Here is a 12,107-nt window from a genome sequence, read left to right on the forward strand (position 1 = left end):
CCCATGCATCTTCTTTGGTGAGAAGTTCGATTCCTGACTTTCATCTTTTTTTGTTGTCTTTTTTTCCTACAACCAAAGTTCTTTTTGTAATGTTTACTTACAGGTTAATATTCTTTTCTACTCTAAATTATACTTACATTTAAATTTAAAAAGTCTTGTAAATCTAGTTAATTAGTACAATATATATGTATATATTTTTAACTTATCTAATATATATATATATAGTTGAAATCTATTTAAATAAAGGATTTTGTACAAAAATTAATCATATGAATTCAAAAATAATACATAATATAACTCTTGCATGCAACTTCTAAACATTTCTACAATTCTATGTATTAGTTTTTAATATTTTAAATGTAGATTTGAACTCTTCATAGTTGGACCATCAATTTGATATACTATTTATCTGTATTTTATAAATTTTACCGTGATTACGAAAGATAATATTGTGTATTATTTCTGATTTCTCGATTTTTTCTTTACGTTTTTTAGAGTTAGAGAATAAAAATTGCAAAGAAATGATGATTTAAAAAGTTAATATACTGCACAAAATTCTTATATAATAAATAGTTAGATATATTTTTCATTTAAATATATGTAATGTGCAATTGAATATTTTTTTAAGCAAATAAAATAAATTTTAAATATACAAAATATAGAAAGTTCAATTTCCTTAATATTTTATAATATAAATTTTTATTAAATAATTTGTACCCCACATCAAATTTCTTTCTGGATCCGCCCCTGCTTCTTTCTTTCTACGTTGTGGAACTTTTGCAAGTGTCATTATATGTCTTCAATTGCAACAATCTGCAAAAAAACACCAACACAATACGTGAGTATGAAACAGCGGTAATACAAAAATATATTAAGCATAACATTCATAATTTTTGTTTCTACGTTAGTTCAAACATATCAACGATGAATATAATAATTTTCTTCATTTGGTATATTAATCAGGTTTATATAAGTCCAAGGAGATCCAACAAAATGTTAAATTAACAATTCATTAATTTATACAATCGTTAGTGAACTTAGAACCGATTTATCATTAGAGAAAAAAATTCGTTCTCTAAAAAAAAATATTTTCAAAAGTAAAAGAAAATTTCTTCTGTAGAAATTTTACATTTTTTAAAAATAGAAATTTTCTCAAAAAAATATTCACTATATATTTTAGTATTTATCTTCTATTACTTTTATATTTTTAGTTAGATATAAAATTTAGATTTATGATTTATTTTTTAATAAACAAAAAAGGAAATTTACAATTTCTTATATATTTTCTATCCATCCAAAACAATTTCAAATAAACAATAATTGTAAATTGTTAAAAAAAAACTCGTCCTTATCTTTCTTAATCAGTTAATCTCTTTTTTCTTCCAAAACATCCGAATTTAATTAATATTGCTTCCTTTTTTCTTTCTATCAATTTTAAAAAAAAAAATAATTAGTCACAAATATTATATTATTATGTTAAAAATGAACAGAATTATAATTAAAATTTCTTTTTCTTTCTATTTATTAAATAGGGGTAAATAATATATGAGACACAAAAATTATATTATTTTTCAATAAGATAAATAGAATTATAATTAAAATTTCTGTAGAGTCTAGAACAACTTTATGTACAACAAGAATCTAGAAAGTAGAAAAATATAAGGAAATGAAAATATGCTTATGATAAAAGAAACATCGCCTTAGTGAGAAAGTGTTTTGTTTCCTCTCGGCTTTAGGTTTTGTTTTTCAAAACACGTTTTTGGTTTTGATATAAATAAGGACACACTCTCATCGTTTTCTATTATTAAATCCTTCTTATTTCCTTTAGGATTATCACGTTTTCTTTTTGTACTCTCCACAAATTCCAAGGAATGAATGAGATTGAAGATTTCGTGAGCATTGGTAAAGTAGTTACTCACAAATCTACATCTAACACTGTGGAGATCAGAGTAACGCGTAAAAACAAGGTCACTTGCACTCCTCCTCCTCCGTTCCCAACCCCTCACCTCCTTTTGAACAACATCCTTAGCTTTGATCACCACAAGATGTATCCTCTCCTCTATCCAACTCTCCCAGATCCCGGCTTATGCAGAATTCTCTCTTACAAGATTGCTTCCGAAGCCGAGAAAGTTCCAGGGCCATTGTACATCTCCCTTGACGTCACATTATCCACACTAATATTCGAGGAACCAGAGATGGAAACATGCGCTATTTGCTTGGAGGAGTGTTTCATATTGATTGCATCAATGAGTGGTTATGTCGGAGTAATCAGTGCCCTCTTTGCCGTGCTGAACTTATGGACGACGAAGACTGGTAGACGTTTGACGCTACTCCAAAACAAAAAGTCATGGAAAAACGATGGGGTTTTCTAATTGCCTTTGTTTTTTTTTTTTTTGAAACTTCTAGGGCAGATGATGTATGTCAGATCTGAAACATGGTTCAATAGTTTTCAAAATCATAAACGCTTTACTGTCTAGCTCTCAGTCTCTCTGTGTACCTCTCGCACTTACTCGTTTTATTAAATCTAACATGGCGTAAGCATAAATGACAAAGTGTAGACAAGAACAAACCTCATCATGTTTGCAAGTTAAACAAGGCCATCTACGGGCTAAAACAAGCTCCAAGGGCTTGGAATGCAAGATTTAAGGGTTATGTGTCGAAGATTGGTTTCAGTATGAGCAAGAGTGACAATTCCTTATTCGTTTACAAACAAGGTAATGACGTCGCATACCTCCTCCTGTATGTCGATGATATCATACTCACTGCATCAAGACAAGCACTGATAGACGATATCACAGAATCACTCAAAAGTGAGTTCCCGATTACAGATGGAGGCAGATTAAGTTACTTCCTTGGTGTAAAAGCAGAGTACAACAAGGCTGGGATACTTCTTTCACAGTCGCATTACACAAAAGAGATCATAGCAAAGGCAAAGATGCAGGACTGTAAGCCAATTGCTACACCAGTAGATGTCAACTCAAAACTCACCGTTGAATGTGGAGACAAGATACCAAATCCAACCGAGTATCGAAGCTTAGCGGGAGCTCTGCAATATCTCACATTTACTAGGCCTGACATCACTTATGCAGTCCAACAAGTATGCTTGTTTATGCATGATCCTAGAGTACCTCACTTTCAGTCTTTGAAACGTATCATTCGTTACCTTCAGGGCACTCGCAGTCATGGTCTTCAGCTTTACAAAGGTGCAATCGGTTCTCTGACAGCTTATACAGACTCAGATTGGGCAGGATGCGCTGACACAAGACGGTCGACATCAGGTTATTGTGTTTATCTTGGCGAAAACTTAATTTCCTGGTCCTCCAAACGCCAACAAACTGTCTCTCGTTCTAGCGCTGAGTCAGAATACAAAGGGGTTGCTAATGTTGTAGCTGAAACATGTTGGATCCGCAATCTCTTACTGGAAATGCACATACCAATTCGAACAGCTACTTTGGTCTACTGTGATAATATCAGTGCAGTCTATCTCTCTACCAATCCGGTTCAACATCAGAGAACTAAACATATAGAGATCGATCTTCACTTTGTCCGTGAAAAGGTGGCTTTGGGTCAAGTGAAGATTCTCCATGTACCTTCTTCACTACAGTTTGTTGATATCTTCACCAAAGGACTTCCGACAATGTTGTTCAATGAGTTCAGGTCCAGTTTAACCGTCCGGTGTCCAGACGATTTCACTGCGGGAGGGTGAAAGAATATGACTTTGGTCTTCCTCAAAACTCTCCTCCAAACTTGGTCAATACTTGTTGTAGATACTCTGCAGATCCTCTGCATTATTCTCGGGAGTTCAATCTTGTTTGTAACCTCTCAGTCTTTATATACATTGTAATCTCGATTGTAAACCTTCCAAGGAAATACAAAGATTTTCAGTTTTTTTACCCGGTTCAACCTTGAGAAACATGAGAAATCAAATGATGACCAATCTCTCAAAATCTCATACTCCAACAAGCTAGGAAGAAGAAGCTCTGCTTTTATACTTGTGCAGCACGTAACCTTACTCCAAATAAAGGAAAATTAAAATTCAGCTAAAAATAGAATATAACAAAAAAAAAAAAAGGTAATCTCTTTTCTTTTCTTTTCTTTGAGTACAATTGAATTGATATTCAGATCTCTTGATTGTTCCTAGCTAATTTTCCCTTACTCGTGATTAAGGTTGAGTTGATTACTTGTTTCTTGGATTATTCATAAAACTGCCTGCAATTTTCTTTTGATAATTTACTAATTGTGGATTATGTGATTCAATTTTACTTTTGCGTTGAATTTTTCATCGACGTATGTGGAACTCAGGTGTCTTTTCCTTTACTCGCAGTTCCACCCTGATTCATTAGTCCCCTGAAACTATATTTTAAAACAAGAAAAAAAAAAAAAAAAAAAAAAAAGAGGTACGGTATGTCTTGTGTTTTGGATACTCAATGAATGCATAAAAAAAACAAAGAGATTTACCTTCTGAATTTTCTTTTGAGTCCATTGCTAGATGAACCATCGTTCGTCAAGAAATCGAAAAGATATCGATAATAACCTTCACACTGTGTGTATAAATTTGTGTCCGAATCCGAAATTGTGTTTAGTTCCTTCTTATGATTTCATTTTTATCATTTTAATTCTGAATTCAAATTTTTTATTTTGTAACCAATAAAGTTGTGTGCGTGAGGAATTTCGTTCAACTCGGAAGACAACATATAGTAGTAGTAAACCGGATCAAGGTCGGCTAGATAAAACAAAAGCAGGTAATGGGGGCCCAGAACCACTCCATTTCGGATACAAAAGCCTAAAGGCATGGATGTATTGGAGGAGATGACCACTAAATATAAGACATTTGGGAAATTTTGGTCATGCATGCCCCATCCTAACCAATGATAACAAGTTCATTATCACACAATCCGTGGACAATATGTGTATGTATACCAATTGAAACGATGTATCATAAGAAAATAAATTTAATCATCAAACTTTAAGAATGGTTATTTATTTGTAGTGACCTTCTCTTAACCGACAGAGTTCAAGGGTAGCTACCCTCTCGAGCCAGTCTAGATCTTCACAACTGAACTATGCCTATATAGGATTTTTTTTTTAGTAATATTGATATCAACCAAATTTAATTTTCTATATAATGCAATCACCTATAAATTTTAAGCTTATTTATATTTTTAAGATGGTACGTCATACGTGAATTAATTTCAGTTATTAAAGATCTTGTTACTTCTTTACTACTCCTATATACTATACTAAAACGGTATTAATCTATTTATATATATACTGTTTTAGCATTTAATAATAGATCCATTTAAGTTTTAGACCATTCTCATATTCCTAAGGTTTATTATTGCATTTCATTGTAACGCTCAACGCATAAACAACTTTGACTACCCGTTATTGTCCCCACACACGGCCAGAAATGAATTTACTAAACTCCAAATATAAAAATTGATTATTATACGAATCTGATTTGACTTAATAATATTTAGTCAAACCCCTTCTTTCTCCCCAAATCCACCAATCACACTTACACACACCTCTTTAATTATTTCTATGCTACTTTTTTCTTTATATTCCATCAACTTACCACTGGCCATTTCTCTGTTTTTTCTCCCTCAATTTTTGTTCCTTTCATTTGACCCTGCTTGAAACTTTTTTTTTTTTTAAATATATTTTGTCGTGTTTCATACTTTAAATATTTTACATAATTTGGATATTTCTCTTAAGCTTAATTCCTTATTCCATATTCCACGCTTATCACAAAATCTTTCTCCTTTGTCTCGCTTTTTTCTTTTGTTCTTTCACATGTGTATATACACACATAACACACACTTACATTTCTATTATCATATAAAACTTCAACTTTACTTTTTCTCTTCCGAAAAAAACACTATCTATCTTCTTCATCAGATTCTATCGATTCTATTTTCCCTCATCCTCCTCCATGGCCATCTCACCTAATTCAAGCTCTTTAGAATTAACAATATCAATTCCAAGCTTCTCTCCATCTCCTTCATCGCCTGGTAAGATCATATCCAAAGATTAATTAAATCATATTTATTATATAGTTTTAATAGTGCGTCTTGGAAAGATATCCAATTAAAATAAAAATAATTTTGGTAGGTGGTGATCATCACGGGATGAGAGATTTTGACATTAACCAAACTCCAAAGACGGAAGCAGATCATATGATCGGTGCAACGCAACATGCCAACGAAGAGGATAGTAACTCCGGGGGCCGGCGGCGCAAAAAGCTCCGTCTAACCAAAGAGCAATCACATCTTCTTGAAGAGAGTTTCATACAAAGCCATACCTTAACCCCTGTAAGTATAAATAATTAGTGGTTCCGTCTATGTTTTGCTTACGTTGAAATAGAGGAAGAAGAAAGAGAAAAGAGTTAAATCTTTTTTTTTTTTTTCTGATGATCATGTCGGCTGATTATGTTTTAATTTGGGTGGCTGATTATGAAACCACAGAAGCAAAAAAAAGATTTGGCCACCTTTTTGAAGCTTAGTCAAAGGCAAGTTGAGGTGTGGTTTCAAAACCGAAGAGCTCGGTACGTATCTATCTACATCTTCATATATTGCATCATCCATATATACAAGATAAGTATTAAACCGAGGAAAATAAGAATTATAAATCGTATAGAATTGGGTATACGACTATACGGTGAGGCATGATATGTATATATAGGGTTTTTGGAAATATGCTTTTAGTGGTTGAGAATATATTAAATAATGAGAGTGCGTTGACAGAATATTTATATATAAAGATCGTGTGCGATCGAACATAGATTCTCTACATAATTCACCATATATACTACAATTGTAGTTTAGAAAAATGTAGTAAAGTGGAAGTGATCCTTTTTTTATCCAAGTGTTTCACGTTGATTCCCACATACATAGTTATCATCCATTTTATGCGACACATGAAAAGCCCGTACTCTTATATTTGTGTCTACGTGTCTATATATAAATGTCCATGATTCAAAATCAAAATATAGAATGAAATAAATGCACCAACAAGAAAAAAGCGATAGGGAACATGAGGGACAAAGTTAGAGACAGTAAATGATGTGTTTTATATTTTCAGCTCATCTCTGGCCAGTTCACAATTATGATGTTTGTCCCATATAGTATACATATAACTTTAATGAAACTTAATCACACACATACACTTTTTGTGAATGTTTTCTCTGTATTGTCTATTATATTCGACATAGACATAAATGTGGAAATGCGTACATTTGTTCATGTATTGATACATGTTACGCGTGGTAGGTTAGTACATGAAGTCCATATATAAAGAAGGAATTTAATTAGTTACATTACATAGCCCAAACGTTATAAATTTGATGATTAATGAAGAGCCTAAAAACATATACTATATTCACTGTAATTATCCTTTACTTCAAACTAATAAATCCAATTTTTAACTTAAGTTCATTGTTGAGATTTGTACACGAAGTAGAAGTCTAGAAAAATGTGAGAGATGTCAAGATGGTCTTCCTCTAACGTACGGGCATTCCGGGTCAATTAAGCAATCACTTACATATAGTATCACATGTGAACACATAGTACAAACACACGTTTATAAACTTATAGTTATATGCAAAGGTCGGTAGAATAGTCTGCTAAAAGTATAAACTTCTCAAACACCAACCTCGTTAATTAAATATATGAATAAAATCAAGCGTATGGGATAATGGTATATAATCAAACCTAGAAATTACGTATGATGTAAGCATATTTAATAGTACGCATGCCCACATTAACCAAATAGTATGGTTACACAAAATTTGATGTATAGGAGTAAGCTAAAGCACACGGAGATGGAATGCGAGTATCTAAAGAGATGGTTCGGGTCGTTGAAGGAGCAAAACCGACGGCTACAAATAGAAGTTGAAGAGCTACGAGCTCTAAAGCCATCAGCGACCACGGCTTTAACCATGTGTCCTCGGTGTGAACGTGTGAGTGATGCAGCAGATAATGACTCTAATGCCGTTCAGGAGGGGGCAGCTGTGAGCAGCAGCCGGTCACGGATGACAATTTCCTCTTCCTCTTCCCTCTGTTGACTGGTTTGGTCGAAAGTCAAAAGTCAAAAAGATTGAAACGCCTGTTTCGGGTGTAAAAAGCAAAGATTTGATGATGATTAGAAGGATTTTGTGTATAGTCCGCTAATTATTTATTATACACCAATGAGGATAAATAGTTTAATCGTCCTTTTATAGCTTTTTCGTGTTATTTCTTCATAATTATATTTTATTTCGTGTTTAACCAAAAAAAAAAAAAACAAATATCGTTTTTTTGTGCCTGTTTGGATTGAGTTATTGACTTGAATTGAGAGATGTTTTATTCTGTGCTAGACGACGAAATGAGAATACTGAATGGAGAAATTTTATAAAAATCATACTAATAGATTATTGATAGTAGCAACTAAAAACGATATAACATAGATGATAGAACTAAATTTCTATTTCATGGGCAAGGAGAAATTGTACATCGATCAATAAACGTCATTGTTATATTGACTTCTACAAGTCTCAAATAAGGCTGCTATATTTATTCCTTGACTAGAAAAAGGCTTTTAAATATTCAATTCTGGTGGAGATTTTCACCTACAATTCACCTGATGTCTCATTCCAAAAAAACTTCTTTTAATTATAGTTATTTCTTTCTATGTTTTTCTAGTGGGATTTGGTAATCGGTCCATAATGATTACTATTTTTTAAAAAAGTTCAACGTTCTGATACAAAAACCCTTATTTTTCATTCATGTAAATATTTCTTCACGCGATGTTAATATGTTAAGCAGGTAGATATTATAGTTATAGATTGTCTATACTGTATTTGGAGTGTATATAAACTACGTATGACCAAAAAAATGTCTCTCCCTCACCAATACCGATTTAATTCGGATTTGGGTTTTCTTAGCCCAACTCGTAATTTAAGAGTTTGAAAGCAAGCCCAATGGACTACCAGCTCTATAACCGTGCGTGTGTCAGTTCTAGCAAACTTGAAATGAAAATCTTCACAATCCAATCCTTATCAACATGAATATTGGTTCGGCAAATATGTTATAATTGGTCGCTCTTTCATTCGTTATAGAAAGAAATTGAATGAGTTAATTTATGTATCCGAGGTCCTTATAACAATCTTTCATCTTTGGATATGTGAGAAGAAGTGATTCGTACCTTTTAATATAGATCAAATTTTAAAAGGAAATGAAAAAATATATAATAAAGTGGAGACAAGACAGAGTAACAGAGGAATGTGTGTTACTACAATTACTGAATTAGGAGACGATGTATGTAGTATGTATGGATTATGCGACTCTGGCATGCCCATGTGCTTCGCACGTGCTTTCGTTTTGGATATGACGCGTGCATGTCAAATGTCCCGCGCTTTTCCTCGTCTTATTGGTCATTGATGTGGTGAACCGAACTATAGCTATGTTAAGTGAAAATTGAGAGACCTCATTAGTCATTAACTTAGAACATACAAATGCATTACATGACTTACAATCATGAAATCAGGTCTCTGAAGTCTTAATAAAAAAAACATACAATTGGCTTGTAGCAAAGGGAGAAACATATGAAATCTTCTTGACATGTATTTATAAAACTGATATGTTTAAGTTCAAAAAATAAAAAGGGTATGTTTGAAGGAAAAAACCAAAAATTACTTATATTTGATTTTGATTTTTTTTATTTATTTATTAATCAGAATCATGTATGAAAATATTTATTGGATTCACCAAAAAAATGAAAATATTTTTGGTTTATGCAAAAAGTTTATATATTGTGTTACCGTCACTACAAAGTCAATATAGTTTGTAATATAATACTATACGGAAAAACTTTTTTCACATCACCAAGATGATTACAAAGATGATTCAACCGTGTACGTTATAACATAACATGTCGAATTCATTGTTCACCACTCTCACCCATCTGTCATTCTCTTTTTTTTTTTTTTTTGGACTTGCTGGTGAACTTTTAGTCTTTGTCCAGATTATTATTCAATAATTGACAATCGATACTTCTAACTATTCATTCTTTAAGAGTGATCAGTACGTAACTGAAAAGTTTATGACAATTTCACCTTCTTTAATCACGTGTTTAAGTCACAAGTACCCATCATTGTTCACTTTCAAGATTGTTTAAATCGCTTAGACGTACCTCCTTTTTTTTTTCAGAATTGGGATCAATATTGATCGATCAGTAAGTTTTGAAAAACGAGATCAATAACTTGTTACACATAATAACAAACTCTAAAGACAATTTACTCTAGTCTAACTGAGCAGTTGAACACCAGTAATAAACACCAATTAAGCTATAGGTCCGAATTGAATATCAATGCATTGGCTTTGATTGTCCAACATTTAGGTTGTCAAAGTCCACCATTTAGTATGTGTCAAAGAAAAATGGTCCACCATCTAATCAATATTCAAAACTTATCATGAAGAGAATAGTTTTAATATGATCGCTATGTTACACCAACACCGTTCGTCTTCTTTTTTTTTTTTTCTTTTTCTTTCCCAACGTGTGTGGTTGTTTGTGAGAATGTCGTTTATCTTTCTATTCGGTACGATTGATAAGTATATATCTCAGAGATTATTGGAAGCATCAGTCGTATATTAATCTAAAATTTCGTTATCGTTCCTACAATTCCGTATATCAAAGGCGAGAAAACTATGTTAAGGTTTGACTTGGACTTTAATTATTCAACCACAAACATAATTTTATTACGCATACAGTGTGATTATTGAATGACACTGTACTTTACTTTCTCTTTTTTTTTTTAATTATTATTATCAAATTTCTTTTTTCGTTGTAAGAATCTTTTACTCTATTAAATTCAACCCTAACCTAATTTTTAGATGATATTTATATTAATTCATTTTCTTAACAATTAAAAGAGACCACAAATTTAAACTGTACCATGGTTACGCTGACATATGAAGTGCTTTCCAAAAGTTCCCTAAATCTTGTGCCGATATTTAGGATTATATATTTATTTGGTTAATTGAACGTCAATTGCATGAAAATATATATTAAGATAATAGACGTTGATTCCATTAGGATAAATAACTAGTTGAATAAAGTGTTTAACAAAAAGAAAAAAAAAGTGTATAATTTGGTTTTGTATAAGGACGGCAAATTTTATCTAGCATGCATAAATCGCAATTAATCATTCAAGTTTGGACTTATCTGAGGAAGTTGTGTCAAGTAATGTTTTTATGCAATCAGAAAGATACAGCAACACTAAGTCACAAGAAGGTCACGACATTCTCTGTCTCAACCATTTACTCATGTGGAACTTTGGTTGTGTACTAAAAAGGTAGTATTACCCATATCGGGAAAAAAGTTTATAAGAATAAAAAATAGAATATATATTTTTTCTAAATATAAAAGTGAATTAAATGATATACTGTATTAACAAAATTTATATATATACCAAATTGAGCTGTTTAGTTTTGTAACACTCAAAAACAGAGCGATTTCCATGACATGTTAAATAAACAAAATTGTGATGTTTGATATTGTAAAATTCCAATCGTTTCGTTATTCTATACTAGCATGTGTATTCCAATTTCTGACCATCTACTAAGTTAAGACTTGAGCTTATCTGAACAAATAATTCAGAAGCGACGTTATAACTAATATCATGGAGGGGGATTAGACAGTAGCTTAATGATGAGAATATAGGCTAAACATTTTATGTCGTCTAAGGAGTAATTGAGTGTTGCCTACTTCACGGGACAAATGAGTAAACCTAACAATAACATATAGACACACTCGACGCCATTAGCAAAATTCCATTTGAGCCATCCAATTTCTTAGTGGATCTTCTTTGTCTCCAGCCCATCTTGTCTCCTTATTTTTATAATCATTACTTTTTCTAAAAAAGTGATTTATTAAACATCACAAAATATAAAGCGAATTTCCAATTTTTTTTGTTTCTTTTTTCCTTTTGAGATATTGAACTATTGCTTCATCCATTTCTTTTTTCCTTATAATTTTTCGTAATGCAGATATTTTATAAGTATATATTTGATATCGATATTGATTAATTCATATTACGAAAAAATGGATTAGTTAAGAGAATGTGAAAG

At 31.9% G+C, this 12,107-nt stretch overlaps 1 protein-coding gene and 1 pseudogene across 1 annotated transcript; both read left to right on the forward strand.

Moving 5' to 3' along the window:
- The first annotated feature begins 1,871 nt into the window (after positions 1-1,871).
- On the forward strand, positions 1,872-2,378 carry LOC147939126 (uncharacterized; annotated as a pseudogene).
- A 3,216-nt stretch (positions 2,379-5,594) lies between these two features.
- Positions 5,595-8,220, forward strand: LOC104712656 (homeobox-leucine zipper protein ATHB-X). The gene is made up of 4 exons (XM_010429599.2): positions 5,595-6,014; positions 6,115-6,314; positions 6,468-6,547; positions 7,801-8,220. The coding sequence occupies exons 1-4, from the start codon at positions 5,936-5,938 to the stop codon at positions 8,063-8,065; spliced, it is 624 nt and encodes a 207-aa protein (XP_010427901.1). The 5' UTR covers positions 5,595-5,935; the 3' UTR covers positions 8,066-8,220.
- The last annotated feature ends 3,887 nt before the right edge of the window (positions 8,221-12,107 follow it).

This window comes from Camelina sativa, chromosome 9 (assembly GCF_030686135.1).
Source record: "Camelina sativa cultivar CO46 ecotype springtype chromosome 9, ASM3068613v1".
NCBI classification, from domain to species: Eukaryota; Viridiplantae; Streptophyta; class Magnoliopsida; order Brassicales; family Brassicaceae; genus Camelina; species Camelina sativa.

Bases quoted from the DNA above. Each gene is read 5' to 3' on its own strand.
- LOC104712656 (XM_010429599.2), top strand. From the start codon at position 5,936: ATGGCCATCTCACCTAATTCAAGCTCTTTAGAATTAACAATATCAATT. The intron at 6,315-6,467 runs GTAAGTATAAAT...ATGAAACCACAG, and splicing joins AAAGCCATACCTTAACCCCT to AAGCAAAAAAAAGATTTGGC. The intron at 6,548-7,800 runs GTACGTATCTAT...TTTGATGTATAG, and splicing joins TTTCAAAACCGAAGAGCTCG to GAGTAAGCTAAAGCACACGG.